At 39.5% G+C, this 26,168-nt stretch overlaps 1 protein-coding gene and 2 long non-coding RNA genes across 3 annotated transcripts in view; 1 reads left to right on the top strand and 2 right to left on the bottom strand.

Moving 5' to 3' along the window:
• The window catches only part of LOC148868268 (two-component response regulator-like PRR37), a 45,306-nt gene extending 25,771 nt beyond the window's left edge, over nt 1–19,535 (top strand). Inside the window, exons 6-9 of the mRNA XM_088969041.1 lie at nt 11,742–11,925; nt 12,023–12,473; nt 12,566–13,373; nt 19,077–19,535. Coding sequence (XP_088825167.1) covers nt 11,742–11,925; nt 12,023–12,473; nt 12,566–13,373; nt 19,077–19,184 — 1,551 coding nt within the window. The 3' untranslated portion in view covers nt 19,185–19,535. The remainder of the gene's footprint in view (nt 1–11,741; nt 11,926–12,022; nt 12,474–12,565; nt 13,374–19,076) is intronic.
• On the bottom strand, nt 365–20,296 carry LOC148868267 (uncharacterized). Its single transcript, XR_016107091.1, has 2 exons — nt 20,045–20,296; nt 365–479 (listed from the first exon to the last, which is right to left on the bottom strand). It is a non-coding gene; the product is annotated as an uncharacterized LOC148868267 (long non-coding RNA).
• A 289-nt stretch (nt 20,297–20,585) lies between these two features.
• LOC148868266 (uncharacterized) lies at nt 20,586–21,552 on the bottom strand. The gene is made up of 2 exons (XR_016107090.1): nt 21,362–21,552; nt 20,586–21,118 (listed from the first exon to the last, which is right to left on the bottom strand). It is a non-coding gene; the product is annotated as an uncharacterized LOC148868266 (long non-coding RNA).
• Between the last annotated feature and the right edge of the window lie 4,616 nt (nt 21,553–26,168).

Genomic DNA, 26,168 nt, shown 5'->3' with positions numbered 1-26,168 from the left:
TGCCTCAGTTTTAGCTGACCTTATCCATATCTTACAGATGGTTTGTGTACTATTCTTATAGGTAATTCATGGAATTTTTATCAATAGAAAACAACAAAAATATATAACAAGTATGTGGAAAGAGGAAAGTGCTTATATAGGCATACAGAGCTTTCATATTATTGAAAGCTAGAGTTATTGGATTTCAGAGATTGGGTCATATGTTTAGTTAATTTTTTTTATAGCCAACAGATAGCTGATTGCTTGCAATGATAGAAACATCTTGCTATCAAAAAATAATGAGTAGACAGCATTAGGCTGGCCTCACAAATAAATAATGAGTAGACAGCATTAGATAGAGATTTGAGTATTAGGGAATGGAAACTCACATGGATTTCAGCATATCCTCAGAGGGAAGGTGAATCATTCCGTACCAAGGGCTTCTTGGTACTGTGGTGTTGCATTTTCGTTTGAACTTTAGATACCACCGCATCAACTCCCTGTAAGTGTTTAAGGTTTAATTGCCCAGAAACCTTATTTGGTTGGAGTGATTTAATTAGAAACAGAAACGGTACATCTGTACATTGATTTTTATGTGGAGGAGTGATTGAACAATTGTGAAAGTTTATGATTCTTCGAATGGGCAGGTGTTCCTGCATAGGTTATCGTACATGCCATATGCTAACCATGGTTTTAAAAGTCACCAAAGTGATGAGCCAAAGCACCTCATCTTGATGCCTTTTGAACATAGAGAGAGGCTTACACTCACCGCCTCATGCCTAATTTGGTGAGGTATATGCCTCATGCCCTCATCTAGACAACACTAAAATTCTGAAAAAAGAAAATATTGATATGTGATGCTGTCTATTGTTCAATAAAACTCTATTTGGTTGGTTACAATTAAAAAAAGACAATTGAAATTAAAAAAAATGTCATAATAACTTTTTTAACCGAAAAATGTCTATTTGCTTTTCTCTTACTAAATATAATAATCCTAATGTGCCACTCTATGTCTTAATCTCACATGTGAGAGTATCATCTTCATTCATATGTTAACCCACCTTTCTTTAAATTAGAAAATATAAAATAAATAAAATATAAATTATAAAGTTTGCAAAATTTTCAAACTCTTTTTATCCACTCTCATTTACAAGGCATTTAGTTCCAATAAAAGTTGTATATGATGAAAAGATTATAAATTATTTTATATGGAATGACAGAGTAGATTATATGTAAATTTAGTAAAAACGTCATAAATGTAAAATTAAATGTATGAATAATTAAAAAACACAAGATCTATATTAATGTGTATCAGTGTGTGTGTGTGTGTGTGTGATAAAGAAGTAAATAACTAAATATATAATTTGTCTATGAAAGAAATAAATTCTAACCTAAAATGTATAAAGATTAAAAATAAAGAAGTAAAATATATAAATATATGAATAAATTAAGTACAAAGGTTATTTAATTTAGGTAGAGAAGCTTAGAAATTTAAAACAAAATACAATATGACTTTTCAATATTATAGGATTCTTATTAAAAAGATATGTAATAGAAAGGAATATATAAATTGTCTATCAAAGAAATGAATTGCACTCTAACATATAAAGAAATAAGTATATGTATTTAAATGAATTGTGTTTTGCATATGTGTGTGCGTGAAAAAAAAAAGTTATGTAGAAATATTGGGCCGGATGGGGCTTAATTTAGGCAGTAGGTTGTGGAAGAAGAAGAGAAGGGAAGAGAGAAAAGAAGAGTTCGAACCTATCTCTCTCTAGCCCCCTTGATCTGTTTTATTAACTTAATTCTAAAATTAAGTACAATTACTTGGATGCCCTTAACAGGGCAGCCAGCACTAAAGAAATGATTAAAGAAAAAAAAAACAATAACTAAGGCCCATTTGGCCCATTCTCACTACAGAGGGTATTCATGTAATTCCCCCAACGTTTCTAATCAGGTTTAATAAAAGTAATTGGGGCTGGAGATAGAGTACAGTTGACTCTTCTCTTTCTCTTTCTCTCTTCTCTTCTTCTTTTGCACTGATGCTCTTTCTTTTGGTGGTTTTCATTCATTAAACAAAGAATCTAGAGTTGGTTAGTTTTCATCTTGGTATTAGAGTTAGAACAGTACAACTACTCCTTTTTCTTTTCTTTTTAATCCCATACACATTGTATATGGAGAACTGAATGGTTGATTGATTAAAGAAGATATTCAGCCCTGCTGGTAGAGGATTTCAGGAGAAAAGAGACGATCGGATTACTATCCAAGACAGTTCTTGTAGTTTCTGCCCGAAACCCTAGCTAACTGGAGATTTTTGAATTAAGAGTCACAGAGGGGGTTCCAACCTGGTGCTCAAGGATTGAAAGGAGTTTTTTAATCCTTATAGAGAGTGATCCAAGTAGAACAGGTTTCTAGAGGTCCTACAAGTAGAATAGGTTTCTCCCAGGTTATCGATTAAGGTGCAATCATTGTTAGGGTTCCTATTGAGGTCAGTATTTGTTGTTATCAATTTCAGTTCCCCTTATTTGCTATCTAAAAACTATTTCTTGAAGTTTGGAAGTAATGGAACACTCTGAAGTAGAGATCAAGCAAAGATCAAAGTTTGGATAGGTTATGAAAACTTCCATACTCTACTAGTTGTGACCATAGTGAAGCTTGATGGACCAATTATTTGGCCTAGTCATAGTCAGTGAAAGTGTAAGTTTGTACTAAAGTGAGGATATATCTCTAGCAGTAAGAAGGAGCCTAAGGAAGATGTTCCCTCCCACAAGAAATGGATGCAAGAAAACTATATTATCATTGGTTGGTTGGTGTACTCAATGTAGCCCTCATATCAACCAACATTACATGTGGGTAAATTTTGCAAAGGAGATTTGGGATAATGTTGCAAGGACGTACTCCCAAAAATTGAATGTGGCTAGGGCATATGAGTTGAAAAATGATGTAAATAATTAAGACAGGGGAAAGACCCGTAGCGATTTATTATTCAATGTTGAAGCCTTTGTGGCAAGTAGACTTGTTCATGGGTCGGGCCCGGCTGGAGTTTGTATATGTATCAACAAAATACACTCAGGCCCGAGCCCGACCAGAAATTTGAAAACAATTTCTTTTTTTCACTTTTATTCCATAAAAAAGTGTTTTGTTTATATTAAAAACCTTCAAAACTCAAAAATAATAAACATCTCACTATTACTTGAAAAAAAAGGGAAGAACAAAGAAAACATATTGTATATATATTTTTTATTAAATAAAATATATTTTTATTATTTAATATATAGTATCAAGTCGGGCTCGGGTCGGGCTTTTTTTAGAAAGCCCAAGCCCGGCCCGAAAAAAAGTCAGGCCCAGTGCTTCAGGCCTAAGCCCGAGCCCGCATGCCTAAAATTATGACCAAGCCCGACTGCCTGTCGGGCTACCCAACCCATGAACAGGTATAGTGGTAAGAGATTGATTTAATGGAGAAAGTTGGTTGGGAGAGTACAAAAGATGTTGAAAGAAATAGGGTGTTCGAATTTGTTACAGCACAGGGCTGAATTTAGAATATGATATTACTAGACAAAACATATTGGAAAAAAGATGATATATCCCTCACTCATGCTTATTCTATGGTGAGTAGTGAGAAAAGCAGAAGTCGTGTTCATGTTTAGGGTGTAGTTCCAGTTAAACACTTTGCTAATGTGAAACCCAAGGGAGCTGAGGAAAAAAATAAAAACAGAAGTTAAATGTGAACATTGCAAAAAGCCAAAGCACACGAAGGATACTTGTTGGAAGTTACACCCACACCTTTTGCTGGCTCATCTTAGGAATCCTAATAATAGTAAGAAAGCTAGAAATGGAAAGATTGGGAATGCCAATGCAGCCATGGTTCTTAATAGTGACAAGGGTTCTAATGAGGAGAAAACTACTATTGAGTAGTTGGCAACAGTAAAGGCAGAATTTGAGAAGCATGGGAGGATGATTAATCACCTTGAGAGCACATTTGCAATAGTTTCTAATCCTTTAGGCTGTGTTTGGTACAAATGCATGGGAGTGTAAATGATAAAAAAAAGTGCAAATTCTCATTTAATTTTGTTTTGGATTCTCCTTTGTCTTAATTTACTTCATTTCTAATGCAATCAAACAAAATAAGGTAAAATTTGAAACAAAAATAGGTCAGGATTTACACTCGAATCATTTACACTGCCATGGTTTTGCATCAGTGCAAATTTATTTTTATTGCAACCAAACACAGCTTTAGGAAATTCAACTTACACTACGTTTGCACATTTAGGTATATTCCAACCATGCAACTACCTCAGTTAATCGTAGAATCCCTTGGATTATAAATTCTGGAGCTTCAGATCTGTAGGGATTATGGGCCAAATGAGCCTTAGTTTCTTTGTTTTTCTTTAAGTTATGTTTATGACTTGTGTTAGTAGGTAGTGGGCCTTAGTTGTGGGCCTGTTTTCTTGTTTTTTATTGCTGTCTTTAGTGATGGACACCCTACTAAGGGCACTCATGTAATTGTCCTTATTTTTTACAACAAAAATAAAAGAGAACATTGAGGGCTGAAGAGAGGTTTAGAACAACTCTCTCTTCTTCTTCCTTTTCTTCCATCACTTCTTTCTTCAATTTCATTCTTTTCTCCTGTTCCTTTTTTTTTTTAATTAAGATTATTGCAGGTGTGATTTGCAACTTGGTACAGACAAGGTTATCACCTTCTTTCCTTTTTTCTCTCTTTGCCTATACACTATATATGGAGAATTGATCAGCCGATTAGGGAGCAGCTTATGTAGCCCAGTTGGGAGGGTTTTTGGAGAGGTTTTGTGAAGTTTTTCATTCCTAGTTGAAGCCTAAGGCAGGTTCTTGGAGTTTTTTCCCGAAAACCGTAGACGTCTAGAGAAAACTAGTTACAGGTCCTAGAGACACTTTGAAGCTAGCGCTTGGAGATCAAAGGGTAGCCTTTTGGTTTTCATTAAGGGTGATTTGAGTTGGGCCAAGTTCTAGAACCTCTGGTCGGAGCGGTTGAACTTTCTCCTCTTCTCTCCTTCGGGCGGTCTTGTCGAACTCTAGATTTGGCTGTTTGAAGAGTAGTTTTTTGCTTGGGATAGCAATTTTTGTTCAGTTGAGACTTATTTTGATCTTCATTTCACTCAATGGAGCAAACTGGAGGAGAAACCAAATATCCCATAGATTCTGGGTTTGGACATAGGGGCTTAATGGAGAATCTTTTTGGGGTAGTGACCACTGTGAAGCTGGACGGGACCAATTATTTAGCCTGGTCTCAGTCTGTTGAGATACATGTGTGTAGTAGAGGGAAATAGGGTTATATCACCCAGAGCAAGAAGAAACTAGGGGAGGATGACCTACCTATGAGAGGTGGATGCATGAGAATTACATAGTAGTCGGTTGGTTAGTGAATTCTATGCAGCCACATATTAGCCAATATACTTTTGGATGGAAACTGCAAAGGAGGTGTGGGATAATGTCACGGAAACCTATTTCTAAAATTTGAATGTTGCCCAGGCTTACAAATTAAAGAATGATGTTAATAAGCTAAGATAGGGGGAGAAGCCCTTAGCTATTTACTTCTCCATGCTAAAATCTCTTTGGTAGGAGATTGATTTGATGGAGATTGTGGTTTGGAGGTGTACAATCTAAGACAAATAGGAAGCTAGTGGAAAGAAATCAGGTTTTTGAGTTCCTTATCGGACTCAACCCGGGGTATGACATTGAGATAGAATGTTCTGGTGAAGTATGAAGCGACTTTATCTCAGGCTTATGCTATGGTGAGTAGTGAGGAGAGCAAGAAAAGTTTAGTCTATAGAGCCACAGATGAATCACTATGCTAAAGTAGAGATGAAGTTGAACATTAGTACTGGGAAGAAAGATGTTGTTTATGAATACTATACGAAGTCTAAACATATTAAAGACACATGTTGGAAGCTACATCCAGAGCTTATACCTACCAGACTCAAGAATACAAACAATGGAAAAAGGAATGAGAATGTGAAGGGTGGAAATGCAAATGTAGCCATCTCCTCACAGAGTGAACAGAGGCATAGTGGTGAGAAGTTAGTAGGATTGTAGGAGAGCAACTAGCAGCCGTCGGGGCTGAGTATGAGAAGTATGGACGAATAATTAGTCACCTGGAGTCTACTGCTACAGTAGCTACTTCATTAGAGACAATTCCCTCTTCATTTGTCGTGTCCCATTTATTTTCTACTTACCAGCTTTTATCTGGCTGAGATAAGATCACCCTTGCTAATGGCTCTCTTGTTCCTATCTCTGGCAAGGGAAACATCAAAGATTCAGACACCCTTATCTTATCCTCAATTCTTCATGTTCCTGAATTAAACACTAATTTGCTTAGTTAGTAATTTGACAAAATCTTTGAATTGCAATGTGACATTTTTCCCTTCTTATTGTGTTTTTCAGGACATAGACTCTTAGAAAGTGACTTGGAGTGGCCATGAGGTTAATGGGATATACCTGTTGGGCATGCCTGGACAAAGTCCAGTATCACCTCCGAGAGCAGCTTTTGGTTCAAATGTGTCAGAGTCAGTTAGTCGTATTATGTTATGTCATTCTCGTTTGGGTCATATTTCTTTTTCTTTGTTGAGTCTTTTGTTTCCAACTTTATTTAAAGAAATTAAGTTGTCAAGTCTACATTGTAAGTTATGTGAGTTGTCAAAGCATTGTAGAAACTCTTATTCTGCAAGTAATAAAAGAACTACAGTTCCTTTTCATATTGTTCACTCTGACGTGTGGGGCCCATATCGTTTACCTTGCATGGGTGGTTATAAATATTATTCTGTTTATTGATGATTTTTCTCGTTACACTTGGCTTTATCTTATGTGTTCTTGTGCTAAAGTACCCAAATTTGTAAAAAAAGATTCATGAACTTGTGCTTACCCAATTTGATACATGCATCAAGATAATCCGATTAGATAATGCTAAGGAATATTTTGAAAATGATCTTGTTTCATACTTCGAGAAGTTTAGGGTTATACATCAAAGTTCTTGTCCTCGTACTCCATAACAGAATGGGGTAGCATGGAGAAAGAATCAACATGTTGTTGAAGCAGCCAAGAGCATCCTTTTGCTTCCCATGATTTGGGGTGATGCAGTGATGACAACTTCCTACCTTGTCTTGTTTACATCTAGGCATTGTACTATGGTTGTTGGAATTAGAGAGAGGGTGGCAACTATCGAAGTTTGCCTACCCTTTATCTGAAAAGCAACTAGCTGATTTACTTACCAAGGGAGTTCCTAAAGCTAAATTGCAGCAATATGCAAGCAAGCTAGGCATGATTGACATCTATGCTCAGTGTTATACTCATGGGCCTATTAATCTTTTTTTTGTAAGTTTATAAGTAGTCCTATTAAGGGTATTCATGTAATTCCCTCAATGTTTCTAATCAGGTTTAATAAAAGTGATTGGGGCTGGAGAGAGATTACGGTGGACTCTTTTTCTTAGACCTGGCAATTGGGTTGGGTGGGTCGGGTTCGAGTTTGGTCAAGACACTTTGGGTTGATTTTGGGTCGGGTTGAATTTCAGGTTGGGTTGCCAAATGCTAGACCATAACCCTAAATGTTCGGATTAAGGTTGACCCATGGGTCAATTTGGGTCATCCCAAAAAATAATTAAAATTTAAAAATAAAGAATAAATACATGAAATATGCCAAAATTAAAGGAATTAACCTTAAAATTCCAAATATAAAATGAAAAAGTTTGAACATTTAACAATTCAAAGAGTAAACAATAAAGAGTAAAGACTAAATAGTAAAAATTCAAAGAGTAAACAATAAAGATAAGTACCATCATTAGTGAAACCCAGGGAGTTTTCATTCAAGGGCGACAAATAACAGATCGGATCTTAATTGCGAATGAGCGTGTGGAGGAAATGAAAAGGTCTAGTAAGAGAGGATTCATTTGTAAATTGGATCTTGAAAAGGCCTATGATTTGGTGGACTGGAAGTTTCTATTGGAGGTTATGCAAAATTGTGGACTTGGGGACAAGTGGTGTAGTTGGATCTTTGGGTGTATCAGTACTTGTCACTACTCTATTCTGGTAAATGGTATGGTGAGAGACTTTTTTCCAGCTTGCAGGAGTGTCAGGCAAGGGGATCCACTTTCACCCTTCCTTTTTACCTTAGTAGCTGATGTGATTAGTAGGATCATTACTAAGGCTGACAACGAAGATGCCATTAGGGGTTGGAGAATAGGGAGACACCAAGTCCCCGTCACCCACCTTTAGTTTGCAGATGACCTAATGATTTTTTGTGAAGGAGGTCTTACTTAGAAGGTAGAAAACCTAAAGGAGATAATAAAAGGATTTGAAAGTGTCTCTTATTTGAGAATAAATCTGGAAAAGAGCTGCATAGCGGGTATAAATTTGGAGGTAGGGGAGGTCGAGGCTATTGCGGAGTGTCTTGAGTGTTCCACCTCTGCTTGGCCTATGTCATATTTAGGGCTTCCTTTAGGGGCAAATCCTAGGGAGAGTAGATTTTGGACCCCAGTGATAGAAAAGTTTGAGAAGAGATTAGTCTCATGGAAGAGGAATTATATTTCTTTAGGAGGGAGAATTACCCTAATAAGAGCTACCTTGGCTAACTTACCTACCTATTATTTGTCTGTCTTTAGGATACCGGTTAGGGAAGCCAGGAAACTGGAGAAGTTGATGAGAGACTTCTTATGGGAGCCAGGACAAGAAAAAAAGGATCACTTGGTTAATTGGGAAATTGTGTGCAGAAGTAAAGAAGAGGGCGGTTAGGGAAGCCAGGAAACTGGAGAAGTTGATGAGAGACTTCTTATGGTTGCCGGGACAAGAAAAAAATGATCACTTGGTTAATTGGGAAATTGTGTGCAGAAGTAAAGAAGAGGGGGGGCTTGGGAATTGGGAGGGTAATTAGAAAGAATCAAGCTCTATTAGGGAATTGGTTGTGGAGATGGCCTTTGGAAAGAGAGAGATTGTGGCTTGAGATGGGGGGAAGCATTCATGGGAGGTCAGAGAACGGATGGGATGCTGGTGTATCGAGGCAAGCTAACCTAGCAGCACCGTGGAAGGCTATTCACAACACCCTTCCTCAATTCCTCAATTTTATCAGGTATGAAGTTTGCTCTGGCAACTCTGCTCTTTTTTGGGAGGATATTTGGGTAGGAGACTCACCATTAAAGGACTTGTTCCCTTCGCTTTTTTCTATTTCTTTGTATAAAAAAGAGGTGGTCTCAAAATTTGTTTCACCTTTGGGAACACCCTTACATCCTACTTGGGATTTTGGGTTTTGTAGAGGACTTAGGGATGCTGAAATTGAGTCTCTTTCTATTTTGCTTGGTTGTCTTAATCAAGTTTGTTTGGATCCCTCCAAGCCAGATAAGAGAGTTTGGACTCCTAGACCCAATGGAACCTTCTCTTGTGCTTCTTTTTTCAAGTCCATCTCTCAACTTTCTCTTCACCAACCCTTTCCGTCTAAAGAAATTTGGTGCAAGCCAGTCCCTCCGAAAATTATGGCTTTTTGTTGGGAAGTATTCCATGGGAAAGTAAACACTTTAGACAACCTACAAAAGAGAAGACCTTTTCTCTGTATTTCTCCTAATTGGTGTATCCTCTGTAGAGCTCACGGTGAGGATTGTTACCATCTACTAGTATCTTGTCCCTTTTCTGCAGACCTTTGGGCTTGGCTACTTTCGTTGTTTGGGGGTAGTTGGAGTCTACCAGCAGAAGTTCACATGCTCTTCAACCATTCTACCTTTTATTGGCCTACAAAAATAGGGAGAATTATGTGGAGATGCGCTCGTGCTGCTTTGACTTGGACTCTTTGGGAAGAAAGGAATCTCATAATTTTTCAAGACAAGGAAAGGAACAGCCAAGATTTGAAGACTGTGTGTTAAACAGGGCAATACATTGGCTGAAGACCTTGGAAATCTTCCATCAATTCTCCTTTTATGACCTTTGGAGAAATTGGTCAGCAGTAGCAAGGTGCTCATCTTTAAAGGACAAATTAATTACAAGCTGGTCTCCTCCACCCGAAGGCTCAATAAAGTTGAACTTTGATGGAAGCAGCATGGGTAATCCAGGATTATCCGGAGTGAGGGTGCTTTGAGAAATGAGAAGGGAGAGATTTTGTTGCTCTACTCAGGTCCCTTGGGAATTGGGAACACCATCAGGGCAAAACTTTTAGCTGCTGTACAAGGGGTGCAATTTGCAAACCAGCTGGGGGTACAACACCTAATAATCGAGGGGGATTCCAAAGTGGTGGTGGGTTGGTTATAAAATTCTGAAGAGGCTATGGGGCAATACAAGAATGAAATGAAGAAATTTAGTTGGTTGGCAAGGAATATGTTGGTTACTGTACAGTGGGTGGGGAGATCCACAAATACTTTGTCAGATGTGTTAGCTAAGCAAGGGGTAAATAGGGAAGAATTATTTTGGGCTCAGTTGTGATTATTGTTTTTCTTTCCTAGTTTACTTGTAAGATTCAAGGAGGGGCTGCAGCTCGTGCCTCTCGTTGGGCTGATGTATGAACTCACTCTAAAGTTGCTTCTGAATCAATAAACTTATTATTATTCATCAAAAAAGATAAGTAAAAACGAACTCCCAAAGTCAAACAACACATGCTTCATTCACAGAAGTTTAGATACTCTGTTCCATCACTTGGTATTCTGCTTCTACACAAGACCTAATCACAACTGTTTTTTACTTCTCCAAATAACTTATTTTATTGGTAACTGATCAACATTTTATTAATTTTGAAAAATGCTTACAATAGGTAAAGGGAGGTACCCTTTTACCCACTAATTCATTAAATCCCCCTCTACATTACATCATTCTCCCCCTTGTATATGTATTTACCAGAAACAATGACAAGCTACTAGTCCCCTATCTTGCTAATATGTCAGCCATCCCATTTACTGACCCATGCACCCAAGTGAATGTTGTTCTCAGCTCCCTTTCTATGTTTATTCCTTCTCTCATCAAGTGTCTATGTCTCCAAAGAACCAGAATGTCTTGGTTCAGGTAACCTATTATTTTTCCATAGTTACCTTCAACAATAAAAATTCTGAATCCCAGTGGCCTTCCTAAATCTAATCCTTGTATTATTGCCAGAAATTCAGCCTCTATGGAATTTCTTTGTTGTATGGCCCTAAGAATATTGATTTCTTTACTCCTCATGATCCTTAAATACTCCCCTTACTCTTGATACTCTTGATTTCCCAAACTAAATGATGCAGCATTCTGTGTGGACAGAACCTGCAGCTGTAATTTTTTAATCTCCGGGCCTGAAATCAATATGATCTTAGGTTCTCCAACGAACCAGCAATGGTCCAGAAGATGAAGCAGAGTTGTAGTAGATTTTCAATGTGAAAACTAGACAGTTCTAGGTTATTCCTTCTAGTCAATGGGCAGAAGAAAACAAGGGAAAATAACACATATTGTACATGGTGTTTCAAACTGAATTAGCGAATGACCCCAGCCCTAAGGCCAATATATTACTAGGGCCAAATTATGTACAATTACAAAAAGGCCCTTCCAAGGGACCAAAGAATAAGCACATAAAGTACAAGAATCATAAGAGAAATACCTACAAGAAAAAAAAATGCAGTACAAGTGTGTAACTACTCTTCATTCTTCCTAGTGATGGCAGGAATGTCATGGTGTCCAACCACATGAGTATATGCTGATAAGCCTGATAATCACATCAATATAATGCAATACCTTACCAATTAAAAAATAAATAAAACTAGCACAGTTGAGAATATTGCTATCTCATTTTGCAGAGCTCCTGGACAAAGCAGGCAGTAGAAGTTGACAGTCCACCACCAATGTTACCATGGGATCAAGTAGCTGATCCTCCAGATAGCACTTGTGCCCAGGTTATCCATCCAAAGCCTGAAGAATATGGAAATGAGTGGCTGCCTGTAACTGCAACAATTGAATCCCAAAAGGAAGATGAACAACTTGGTATACTTTGATTGTATTTATTGATCTGTGGCTTTATGTGCAAGTGGTTGTCATTGAATTGTACTATTCTTATATGAAATGTAATTTCATTCTTCAGATAGTATTGCAATGGGCAAGGACTTGGAGATTGGAGTACCTACAAATCCTGATTTACAACTTAAATATCCAAACGAGAAAGTTTCCACCAACCTAACGTGCACAAAGCTGGACAAATCATCTGAACCAAACCACAAGAATGACAGCAAACAATTAGATAAAGGAAAGCTGGAATTCAACACTGAGAAGCCAATTAACGAACTGAAGTTCCAAGCTCCTGATCTAGGTACGATAGCTAGTTGTAATGATAGTCGGGTGGAAACAGGAGAATCTGAGGCTCCAAATGACCTCTCCAAAATAACAGAAATCAAAGATAAGAGGATCTTTGATGCTAAAGGATTACCATCACTAGAGTTGAGTCTAAAGAGGCTAAGAGGAGTTGGAGATGTTGGGACAACTGCCCATGATGATCGCAATGTTTTGAGACATTCAGATCTTTCAGCATTCTCAAGGTATGGAGAGAACCAGTTGACATGAAATTACTTAATTTCCATGTTGTAAGTGGAATCGTAAATAAACTTGCTATTTGTATGTTGCTCTGTAGGTATAACACTGCTTCTACTGCTAATCAGGCTCCCACTGGGAATATAGGAAGTTGTTCTGTTCCACCTGACAATAGTTCAGATGCAGTGAAAACAGATTCAGTGTACAATATTCAATCGCAGTCAAATGGCCCTCCCAATCAGCAGTCCAATGGAAGTAGAAACAACAATGATATGGGCTCAACCACAAAAAGCATCTTCACCAAGCCAACAGCTGTTGTTGAAAAATTAGCATCCACATCAACATCCAAATGTCTGCACCCCTCTGTCCTTCATCCCATGCAGAATGCATGCATATGTCCATCTCAGCAAGACATATCCAACAAGGCCGATAATGCAACTTGGGATGTTGAGCTACCTCAATCGAAAGGCTCAGTCCAGCAGGTTCAAGTCCAGCACCACCATCACCACTACCACCACCATCACCACCATGTCCACAATGTCAAGCAAAAGCAGCCAGTACCAGAGCATGATGATCTGTCATTAAAAAACATGGCAGCAGATGCTCCACAGTGTGGGTTGTCCAATGTGTTTGGTGGTCCAACTGAAGGCAATGTTGGGAACTACAGCCTGAATGGAAGTGCTTCAGGAAGCAACAATGGTAGCAATGGGCAGGATGGGAGCAGCACTGCTGTAAACACTTGTGTGATGAATGTGGAAAATGATAATAGGGTATCTGGAAAGAAAGGAGCTGGTGATGGTGTTGGTAGTGGGACTGGGAGTGGAGTGGATCAGAACCGCTTTGCAGAAAGGGTCGCTGCCTTGACCAAATTCCGCAAGAAGAGGAAAGAAAGATGCTTTGAAAAGAAGGTAACCATCCTTGCAGATGCAAATTTACATTTATGACATGGCAACAACAAATCAATTCAGTTGTCTTATCCCTACTATATTGTGTAAGCTACACGGATCCTGCTCTAAAGCATTGAATCCTCAAGTCATTTATTGCCTACTAATACTCACCAAGAGAGCAAACATCATATCTTAAAATGGTCACAGGATGAGTATAGGTCATAAGATGGAGGCATTACCAAACTATAAATGAAAAATAAGAAATAGTATCTTGAAATCTTTAGTTAGCAAGCTACCCTCTAAGTCATCTACACCATGTACTATGGCACAATATTCAGCTTCAGCACTAGATCTGGCCACAACAGACTGTCTTTTGCTTCTCCATGTCAGCAAGTTACCCTCAATAGAAGTACAATAACTTAGGAAGACCTATAATGATCGTGGATCCGGCCCAATTTGCATCAATGTAAATTTCAATTTCCATGTATCCATGCTTAGAGAAGAGAATACCTCTTCCTAGATCTGGCCACAACAGACTGTCTTTTGCTTCTCCATGTCAGCAAGTTACCCTCAATAGAAGTACAATAACTTAGGAAGACCTATAATGATCGTGGATCCGGCCCAATTTGCATCAATGTAAATTTCAATTTCCATGTATCCATGCTTAGAGAAGAGAATACCTCTTCCTAGATGTTTCTTCAAGTACCTGAGAACTAAACTTGTTCATGGGCTAGATTGGGCCAAGTTCGGGTTGTGCTTTGCCTCTTTTTAACAGAAAATGCCCAGGCCTGACCCTGAGCCCAGCTCTTAGATAAAGCTTGAAGCCCAATTTGGATATACGGAGTATGGGTGCAAGTTGGTCAGGCTGGGCAGGGTTTTAGCTCCTGGCCTAACACTAAGAATTGGGCTTAAAGCCTGAGCCCGAGATCAACCCCGAACTATTCAGCCCGAGCCCAACCCACACTAAAATTTGATACACCCAAGTTGGGCTTGGACCCGATTCGGGCTTGGGTTGGTAAATTAGCCCCCACTAAAAATTGATATACATGTGTGTATATGCATGCATGCATGTATGCATATATGTATAGTTTATTAAAAAAAGATATGCATATATGCATGTATGCATGTGTAAATGATTCGATTAGCACTAGTTCAGTCCTTGGTCTGAGATAAGTAAGAAGAAGAAGAAGAGGTTTGGTCTAAGAAGGAAGGAAAAGTCTCACCCTCTCAGCCGACCCACCTTATATTTATCTCTTTGTATTAGATTACAAAAGACAAATCTGACCCTCATTAAATATGGAACACACAACTTAAACCTAGACAAAATAGACAACTCAACCTTAATTAAATAGACAAATGACCAAACTACCCTTGTACTATCGATTCTAACACTCCCCTCAAGCTGGAGAGTCTTTATCATATAGTCCCTGCTTGTTACACATGTAATCCACTCTTCCCCGACTCTACCCTTTTGTAAACAAATCTACCCACTAATTTCCTGAACTCATATGAATTGTATTTATCATTCCATTGATCACCTTTTCTCTTACAAAGTGGCAGTCAACTTCAATATGTTTTGTTCTTTCGTGAAATATTGGATTAGAAGATATGTGGACTACAGCTTGTTATCACAGTACAACCTCATGGGTCTATCAACTGAGAACCCCATCTCCTACAAAAGATTTTTTAGCTACACTAGTTCACATGTAGTATGAGCCATGGCCCTATATTCAGCTTCAGCACTGCTTCTTGCTACCACAGTGAAATCAATGTTCAGGTGCTTGGCTGCACCCTCTGACCAGAGAGTTGGGTGGGCCTGGATTTGGAAGTTGAAGATACCATCCAAAATAATCTTCTTCCTATGGCTAGCTATTAAAGGCAGGATTCAAACTACTAATGTCTTGCAATCCAAAGGAATGTATGTTGTCAACTATTGTTGTTTGTGTGAAATGGCAACAGAGAATGTACACTACACATTACTACATTGCAGGCTATTTTATGCAGTTTGGTCTCATGTTTAACCTGTTTGATGTTACATGGGTAGGACCTCCAGATGTAGAGACATTAAGTTTTCTTCTTGGAAAATGGAAGGTTTGTCAAAGAGGGGCAAGGTCCTTTGGAGCAAGGTGCCTGGGGCAATATGCTGGTCAGTTTGGAAAGAAAGGAATGACAGATCCTTTCAGAATCAAGCCATGCTAGTCAAGAAACTTTGTGGTAAAGGTGAAAGAATATTGGTGGAAGTGGGCATCTATTAACAGTCTTTTGGGGGGTTTTAAAGTATAACCATTTCTAAATTCATTGGGGCGGCATCATATGGGATGAAAACTGATAGGCCCCAATTAATGCCAAGAAGAGGAAAGGTCAACAATCAGCTAAGGGGGGGGGGAATAATTGAATAATTAATCACATGAGGGAAATTATAGCTGGAGGGAATAAGGAGAGTCTTGGGGCATTTATAGCTATGTCAATTATGAATAAGAAGAGTTTTTGGGGCATTTATAACTAGGCCAGCTGGGCATTTATAGAGGGAGTCAGTTATGCTATCAGTAGAGTATAAGAAGGGGCTTTGGGGGATGGGGGTGGTATGTTTTCTTTGAGTAAAGAATATTGTGAGTGTTTGGGAGAGCTGGCGGTCTCTTGAAGAACCGACCAACTGTTAATGTTTTATGTTGAATGAATACTGGTTTCTTTTGTTGATGTTTGAGTGTGTGAACGCTATTGTATGTCTGTGAACCGCGTGTCAAATTTCTGGGTCATATCAGTGGTATCAGAGCTCGTCTTTCCTCGGCCATGGTGACAGTTAAGGAAGTGGCATCGCAGGTGGAGGGTTTCGAAGAACACTTGACTTCTCTGTTTTTCTGAAGTGGATGGCTTACGTGATGAGATAACAGTTGGACTTTCGAAGATCACATCCCTGGAAGGAGGCGTTCAAGACTTGATAAGACGTTTTGATCTGTTGCTTCAGCAACAGGCCTATTTAGCTCCTTTGTCCACGACTGACATTGCTCCTCCTTTAGTCGCATCGAGTCATGCGACTGACAAAGGGAAGAGTGCAGCATTTCCGACGTCTTCCTCGATGCCGGTGCCGGAACATACTCCTGACTCACTTCCTCCGAAGTTGGAGCTACCTATTTTTGATGGGGAAAATCCATATGGCTGGCTTTTTCATGCGGAACGCTATTTTGAGATTAATGGATTGCTTCTGGCAAAGCGTCTGTGAGTTGTAGTTGTCTGTTTAGAGGGCGATGCATTGGCATGGTAATACCGGGAAGTTGGTCGGCGACCTTTCCGTGGTTGGACAGAATTCAAAGAGCTTCTCCTTGAAAGATTTCGATCGACTCAGGAGGGTAATTTACAGGAGCAGCTCTTCTCGTTACATTAGTCTTCTACTGTTAAGGGATATAATTTTGATGTCCATATCCACTATGGAGCTGATGCTTACATTTGTGGAGAAGAGACGATGTTGTTGGAAAGCCTTGAAGGAAAACAAGGAAAACCAAGGTTGAAGCCTCCTTTTCCAGCTAATGCAGGGCTATATGGATGTCCAACAACTGTTACAAATGTTGAAACTGTGGCTGTTTCCCCCACCATTTTAAGGCGTGGTCCTGAATGGTTTGCTAGTTTTGGCAGGAAGAACAATTCTGGGACAAAGCTATTCTATGTCTCAAGCCACGTGAATAAGCCTTGTACAGTTGAAGGGGAGATGAGTATTCCATTGAAGGAGCTGATAGAGAGGCACTGTGGAGGAGTTTGAGGTGGATGGGATAATTTGCTTACAGTGATACCAGGGGGTTCTTCTGTTCCACTGATTCCAAAGCACATATGTGATGATGTGTTGATGGATTATGATGCACTCAAGGCTGTCCAAACGAGTTTAGGGACAGTTGTTGTAATTGTGATGGACAAGTCAACTGATATTGTGGATGCAATTGCTAGGCTCTCTTATTTCTATAAGCATGAAAGTTGTGGGCAGTGCACACTATGCAGGGAGGGGACAGGATGGCTGTGGATGATCATGGAGAGGCTGAAGGTTGGAAACACGAAGCTGGAGGAAATAGACATGCTTCAAGAGGTGACAAAGCAGACACACCATCTGTGCATTGGGCGATGCTGCTGCTTGGCCTGTGCAGGGACATATCAGTACGCGGTGTGCGTCCATCCACTATGCCTGGAGTTACTGGTTTGGGAGTTCTTATTCATTGGCTGGGCCTGCCTGATTTTGAAGATTCTTGGGAGCCTTTTGACTTACTTCGAGACCAGTTTCCTCATTTTAACCTTGAGGATAAGGTTAGACTTTGGGCGACGGGTAATGATAGGCCCCAATTAATGCCAGGAAGAGGAAAGGTCAACAATCAGCTAAGGGGGGGAATTAATTAAACAATTAATCACATGAGGGCAATTATAGCTGGAGGGAATAAGGAGAGTCTTGAGGCATTTATAGTTATGTCAGTTATGAATAAGAAGAGTTTTTGGGCATTTATAGAGGGAGTCAGTTATGCTATCAGTAGAGTATAAGAAGGGGCTTTGGGGGATGGGGGTGGTATGTTTTCTTTGAGTAAAGAATATTGTGAGTGTTTGGGAGAGCCGGCGTTCTCTCGAAGAACCGACCAACTGTTAATGTTTTCTGCTGAATGAATACTAGTTTCTTTTGTTGATGTTCGAGTGTGTGAACATTGCTGTAAGTCTGAATTGGTGTCAAATTTCTGGGTCATATCAAAAACTTTGCTTTGTTATCTGAAATGCTGTAATGCTGTTTTGCTTTGTTTGTTAGATCCAATGAGGTTGTATCGAGGGAACCTCTCCCTTGTCTTCTTTTCAGCATTGATGAAATTTCCCATCTTTCAATTAGGGATGGTCAGCCTCAAAGCCCAGTCCGGCTTAGAGCCAAGCCCAAGCTTGTATGAAGACCCAAGCCCAGCCCAGGCCCAACCTTGATCATCCCTAGCCCGAGCCATTCAGGATCTTTGAGGGTTGACTGGATATGGACCTAGCTGTTGGCATTTTTTGCACAAAGTGGCCACTCTCAGACTACAATTGAGATTCTCATGTTTGTTACCCAAAGTTTTAACATCGCACAAACCAATGGCCCTGAATCTTGAGTTGTCTCATTCCTATTTTATTAACATTCCCATAATGACTCCATTTACATGCTACACTCAAGCACAATGGAAAAATAAAATGATATCATTTGATTTCTTAGTTCCCTATCAACTCCAACTGTTAAGTTATTAAAAAGCATTGGTACTCAATTTTCACAACTTAGAAAGAACAACGAACAACAGTGCACAAGCCTACTGAGATTTTACATAATGGGTTACACTGCAAAATATTCCTATTTTCATGTCTGCCCACATGAATATATCAAGAATCACCATGGATTTTGTATGATAGGAATAGATATGAAAACTCTGCCTTGGTTTAAAAATGATCAACTTCCCTTTGCAATGTAACCTGGTTTCAGGTTTGGTTTAGGTATGTCTGATCCAACCTTGATCACCCACCACAGAGCTGGCACAGCTAATATTTTCATTTACTTTGCTACCTTTGAAAAGTTCATGCAGCCATCAATTTGGTATGGCCAAGGTCGGCTAAGTCATATTCCAGAAACTAGTGATTTGCATTCTATGCTTTCACATGGTTTTTCTATCTTCCCTTTGTGACTGTTTATATCTACTATTTAAAAAACAAGAATCAGGTGGAACTCTTTTGTACATTGGTTATCAGGTACGATATCAAAGCAGGAAAAGATTGGCTGAACAGAGACCTCGAGTTCGAGGGCAATTTGTACGGCAGGCAGCGTTTGGAAACACAAATCAGGATACGAACTGCTAACCATCCCCCTGAACCTTGTGGTGTATGTGGAATTATTTACATGAGATTAGCACTAGCAGTGTATGTAGGGAGGATTTCTGCTGGGGGATGCGTGGGTGTGAGAACAATTTGTAGCTAAATTATAGTGAGTGCAAAAAGCAAGACCTTGATGTGAAAACTGAAGGTGAAAGACACATTGGACTGTATTGTATGGTTTGTGAAATTTGATAAACTAGCACAGCATGGACTTCCATCATCCTTGAAAAAGGAAAACTTATCATGTAGAATAATTGAAGTTTGTCGTTTCTATTTTATAACAGACGATACTTAGTCATATATGGGTATGATAAATTTCTTGTGATTTGATTTGAATTTTACCGCCTCATTTGGACATACTGCATGCTAACAGATACAAGTGGATATGTCTGGTTGTGAAAGCTTACTCTTTGGAAGTCGAAAAATATATCAGATGGTCAAAGCCATTTGATCTGAAATGGTTATTTCTATGAGCCGCGTGCAATCTGGCAAGCAGCTCATATAACCGTCCAAGAGGCGGAGCTTTTTTTAACTGATACAGTCATAGGGCCACACAGGCTGAGTTAATGACTCGATGGCTGGTCATCTGGTGCTTTGGACTCTAATATATTTGCTCTTTCAGGTTAAAGTAATTAAATTTAGTTATCAAAACGAAGAAATATATATATAACTATTCAGGTCTATCACATCATTCATTCGTGAGCATCCAAAATAAGACATCAGGACAGATCACTTGCATTAAATGACTCATGAACTGAACAGAAAAAGCAATTAATGAAGAGAAAGAAGAAGAAGAAAATAGAGAAGGAAAAAATTAACAAAAACAAAGATAAGATGATGCAAACCTTGCGAATCGCAGGCGGAGCTTATGCCAAACGAATAGAAAATAGAGAAACTGACCGTTGCGAGAGAATCAGAAATCTCTAAGAACTTTCAATCGAGTGTCTCCGTAAAGAAGCAAACCGAGAAGAAGTGAAAGGAAGAAGGCAGCAGTTGTGTTTTGATTTTTGAAAAAGAAAGAATTGTAGCCATGTCGTCAAGTATATTATCCTTAAAATCATTAGGTGGAGAGTGGGCAGTGCGCTTTTATACGGATCAAGTGCAGTGTTTATTTACTGTTTCTTTTGATGGATCCGTCAACGAACGAGCGTATAAATCGAAAGTGCTATTTTGAGCCAGCCATCTGTTATCTTCCATGTGGCAGCTTAGTTGGCAATTTCAGATAATAATTAACAGTACGGTTAGCCCTTTTTCATAAGGCTCCGTTTGGGAAGATGCAAATGTCGGTTCATTCTTTATACATATTCTGATTCAGCTCTGTAAGAGCTAAGAAATGAGAAATGAGAATGCATTTATATACCGAAAGCGACAGCCTCTACAGATTTTCATCCAAAGTGAGCAAAATTTGCATGAATCAAATTGCACTCACTATTCCCAAACAAAGTTTCAGCTATTTTAAATATTCTGATTTTTTTTAGGAAAAATTTCTGATAAATACCCTGTACTTTAGGTCGAGTGTGACAATCTAGTATCCAAACTTTCATTTTGTGATAATTTAATTCGCATGAAAAAAAACATAAATACCCTTCAAGTCTTATCTAATTTTTTATGCATTCCCCTGTAATTTGGAGCTATAAAATTCTGATCTGGGCTGATTGGTCATTCTCCCAACAGGAATATATAGAACTTGATTTGTTTCTTGTCTGTACTTAATTGCCCATTCTCCAACCTGTTCTTCTTGGTTTTTCAGGATGTACTGTCACATATATTGGTTCGGTTGTGTTTTGGGCGTTCTGATGGGGGTTGGGGGAGAAATGGGTGGTCAGGTGTTGAGAAATGACTGGTTCTCTTGCTTGTCTTCTCCGTCACCGGCAACTGGCGTTTGTGCAATTCCAATCAACAGTCCAAGAGGGGAAAATCTAAGAAAGAAATCCAATGAAGATGCATCCTTTAAAGCTCAAAAGCAAAATAATTAGCCAAAAGAAGAATTTCAACAACAATTCAACTCTGTAAAGCGGAAATTCAACACATATAGAATAATTTGTACCGTATTGAAGGTTTTAGAACAAATCGAAATTTATAATGCATCGGGATCAGCTAATTCAACCAGAACTTATCGGATATTGGAAACAAGAGAAGATAGACAAGAACTGGCTCGATACCTCTTAGATGAACAAATTCGACTTCCAAGACCTAGCTATCGCTGAGATAATCCCATAATGGTGATGATGATAACAGAGGAAGATTGATTAGATGCATGAATCTGTAGAGATTTTCAGAGCTTGGAGACGAAGATATGTGCAGCTAAAATCTCTATTTTTCTTGAGTACAACTAGAGATATGAGAGAGAGAGAGAGAGAGATAACTCTTCTTTCTTCACCTATAGTCAAACAGAGGCAACGTGGCCGGTTTTGCCTGTTCGCGACCGGCAGCCATCTGTAGTGTGACCCCACAGAAATGCGAAATCGTCCAAGGAAGAGGAGGAAGGGGGCCCAGATTCAAAGGGATTCAAATATGTGTAATTGAATTCTATGGTTCAAGAATTTTTTTTTTTCCCTTTTGCTTCTTTATAAGTTTGCAGCATATATAGTTTTATTTTTTGATAGATATAGCAGATTGGACTTTGATAGAAGTTTGGGTTTTAAAAAATAGACTATAGAGAGTTTGGGTTTGGGTTTTGTTTCATTTTCTTGAGAAAGAAGATGAATAATATATTTTATTTATAAGGATAATTTTAATATTTTCAAAAGTCTTAAATCCCATATGAGAGGTCACCTGATATACATAACTGACGGTCTTAAATCGCATGGAAAATTTCCCCTTTTCTTTATTCCAATCAATCATTAGCTTATCGGACTAGTGATTAATATCTGTTTTAAAATTAAATCTCTAAGCCCGATACGCATGTTTTATTGCAAACAGAGCTTAAGCGTTTTATAATTTCTACTCATCTAGCAGTTGTATGACTTGGGAAGACTTCATTTAAAAAGTGGCTCGTACGCAGAAATCATCTGAAAAGGGCCACGTGGCACATTCAGATTATCTTTATTTGATGGATGGTCAGTATACGTTTGATCATCTCTCCACATGGATGAGATAAAAAGTCCACGTAAGTACTCTAGTTGACTCGTTGATACTATTTTTCCACATGTATTTTCTTTTTTTTTTTTTTATGAACAACTTTCACATGTTGTGGGCCATCCAGTTCATTTGTGAGTTTTCATTTTTGCTCCCAACTTTCACATGGTCCTCTCGGGGCTATGCTTCTAGTCTTGATCTCGTTGAATGTTGTAGGGAGATGTAGCAGCTTGAGACACATTTTCAAGAAGAATGGACTCTGCTTGTACGTTCCAAGGGTTAATTGAAGATACAGTCAAGGACTCGGGTAGGACCGTAGGACTGTTTAGAGTTCAATGGGCCCGGCAGACGCAACTATGAAAGAGGAGTGGTACTGACCCATTTGTTTTCCCAAAGATATGTAATTAGCTTTGACCATCCCCTATCCTTTTAATCAATTCAATCCTTTGGACAGGTGATGTATTTCAGATTGGTCAGTAGACTCCCATATTTCCCCATTAGAGTTTGGGCCGAGAGAATCTCATTAGACTCCAGGCACTCTTTGTAAAGAGCTCATTATTCATCAGAGACGATAACCCTTTTCATCGGGGTGTCATGATTCGGTTAACTTAATTATAGCTTCTTTTTGTAAACTGAATTGGTAGTATCGGTTTTTTCATTTTGTTAAATCGAAACTAAATCGGTACCACTGGTTAACCAGTCCATCGGTTTCGGTTTTTGACCGATTCGGTTTTTCAGTTTTTTATATTGATAATATATTATATAAATATATATATATATAATATTATATTATAAATAATAAATAATATAATATATATTTTAAAAATTTTAAAAATATATAATATATTTATAAATAGATCATTATAAATATAATATAAGTATATATTTATATATAATAAATATATATTTATATAAAATACATAAAAAACATGTGACATATATTAAAAATATTTATAAAATATACATAAATATATATACCGGTCAATTGGATTAACAGTTGGTTTTTTTATAGGTTAACCAAAAACCGAACCAGTTCTTTAGTTTTTCAAAAATTCCGAACCAACTGACATTTTACAGTTAGGTTTTCTCAATTCAGTTCAACTTTTCGGTTTTTCGATTTTTCATGCACACCCTTACCGGATGGTAATGAAATGAAAAAATCGTGTATTAAGGTCCCCTTACCTAACCACTATATTTTGGTACCGTAAGTGTAGCCCCTCTTGGTTTTATCAAAAGAGTGTTGACACGAGGAACTTTTGGATACTGTTAGGTGTCGATTCAGAATTATTCTTTTCCGAGCACCTATATTTTCAAAAGTTTATCAATTCCAGTCTCTAGCCATTACAGGAATCTTCTTGGTGGCTTGGCTTGAAAAATATAAAGAAAGAGCAAAAGGTAATTCTAATGGTGTTTGCCATCATGCACTATTTATTACTTCAGTAAATCCCGGGTGCAAAAACCATGCATATTCAATGAGAAAGAACCGAATCACGTCCTCCTAGTGAGCCAGCAGAACTCCCGACCGTTGTGGAGTACCGAACGAAGATTTCTGGAGGAGCTTTTTTTCCTTGAATTATTGCTGATGCTTTTCTGTATTGGAACGATCTGGTTCTGGACTCCTTCGAGAATGAGAAGAATCACATCTAACAAGCTGCAAAATGAGAAAAACGAAGAAACAGAAATTAATTGGAAATTTGTACAAGTTTGATAGCAAAAATAAAACAACCAAAAAAAGAGAGATATTTAATTGGAAATAAATCTCAAGAAATGGGCGTATCTGCATTTATGACAAGTGACAATTTTTGATATGAGAAGATCAATAAAATGGTAGAACAAAATTCATGAAGCAATCCGGAACTAAAGGTAAAACAAATAAAATTTTAGTTGAAAAGAAGTGGCCATTGGCAGAGGATTTTCATGATATATATATTAAGTAGCGAAAAAAATAATAAGTCAAAGAAGTACACCCTACAAATTTCTTAATGAAGGAAGATTTGGCCCGACCTCGTAACCATTCAACACGTGGCAGAGGCAACAGCTCGGCACGACAATACGCCCAAGGCGCGATCTCCGAAAGGAGGAACCAGCGGTCCGAGCTCCCCAAAAGGAGCCCAAGTTCTCCCTTTGATCCCGACCCTTACGAGGAGCACAAAGGGAAACAACCCGAATTGGCCCACCCCAGGGCAGTTCGGGCCATGCCTCTATCCGAACTCAAGACTTCACCTCGCACACCACTCCAGCACTTCGTCTCCAGGACGCCGAACTGAACAACTGTACCTGACCTAACACCCAAAGAGTCTGTATCCTGAAGCGGCGCACCTGACTGACTTAGGATCTGACACTTGACAACCGCACTTCAACGGCCACCTGCCACCGCCACCTCCAGTCATAGAGACGGCTCCGACAAAGAGAGCAGTGGCAGTTGTCTGCCCCAGTAGAGGTGATAACACCCGAATTGGAAGAAGTGCAGAGGTAATGATACCCGACCTGACATGAGCTTGGGAGTGAGTGCGCAAAATGGTTATAAAAGGCTTCCTTCCCTCCCAAGAATGAGGTATGTGATAACTTTGCGCCATCTGGTTTTTTATCTTGCCTTTGAGGAAATACTAACTTGAGCTTCGGAGCACTCTCACCGGGTTCTTCCCCGGAGATTACTCGCTTTCTCCTCCGTTTTAGGCACCTTTTGCTCCAGCTAGAGGCAAGATCGTTGACAGGTAGGACCCGCCGGATTGCATTCCATCAATCGGCGCCTTCTGTGGGAATACGCTTCTAAAAGCCTCCCTCTAAAACTCTCATAATCCTTTTTTTCCAAGAAACCCCAACACTCATGGCTTCTTCCAGCAATGCTGGACGTAGCACGGAGATGAACGCCACCGAGGAACAACTTCAAGTCCCCGTGGTGTGCATCGGACAGTTCACCATCCCCCTTCCGGTGGATGGGATCCCTAGCCTGAATGCACCACGAACAGTGGCGCCTGTGAACCTTCCCGCCATGAACGTCCCCCTTCCTCTCCCTGTCGAGACAATGCAAGCCCCAATGCAACAGTTCCAGCAGCATCAGCTCCAGTAGCACCAAGTACTGCACCACATCTCTCAGTATCACTATCAACAGCAGTTCCCCCCACTGCCTCTAAACCAACCACAACTTCCACCTCGGCACCCTGCTCCAAAGCCGGTTAAGCCCTCCCCTCAGGGGCGGACGCCATCACTGAGGAGAAGCCTCCCAACTTTAGAACCCCCCTCAAGAGCCAGGCCTCATCCCCAGGCCGGGGGGAAAGAAAAATCACCCCCGCCTCGCAGCTCGCCGGCGGGTCGGGAAACTCGCCCGCCAAGTCAGCTCCTCGGCACTCCAAGTCTGAGCTCCCGCCCACAGAGAACCGATTCAGCGTCCTAGCGGCGGACTACCAAAAGTTTGGGCCCATCGAGCTCGGCAAAACAGAGGCCAGCAGCGCCAATACCGTGTCATGCCCGAGCTCCGAGGTAAAGAAGAGACAAGCTCGGATGAGGTAAAAGCTGACCCTATTCTCTCAGTCCCTTCCTCCCTCTCATCATAACTCCTTGCAGTCCCCATGGCCAGAGATTTCAAACTCCCCCCTTTAAACAAGTATGATGAGTCCTTCGACCCCAACGACCACATCGATGCCTTCTAGTCCCATATGCACCTGGCAAGGGCCAGTGAATCATGCATGTGTGTGGCCATCACTACCACCTTCAGAGGGGTGGCCCGCACTTAGTAGAGGAACCTGGCCCACGGATCAATAAGAAGCTGGACCCAATTCGTGTAGGTCTTCATCGCACACTTCGTTACTAACAAGCGGTGCCCCAAAACCGAGGAGAGCATCTTCGGAGTAGTCTAGAGGGAAGGAGAGTCCATCTTGGGCTACATCAAAT

This window comes from Nelumbo lutea, chromosome 2 (assembly GCF_056320005.1).
Source record: "Nelumbo lutea isolate HS-2025 chromosome 2, American lotus-T2T, whole genome shotgun sequence".
Classification (NCBI taxonomy): domain Eukaryota; kingdom Viridiplantae; phylum Streptophyta; class Magnoliopsida; order Proteales; family Nelumbonaceae; genus Nelumbo; species Nelumbo lutea.
This window is presented reverse-complemented; position numbering and strand designations above follow the sequence as displayed.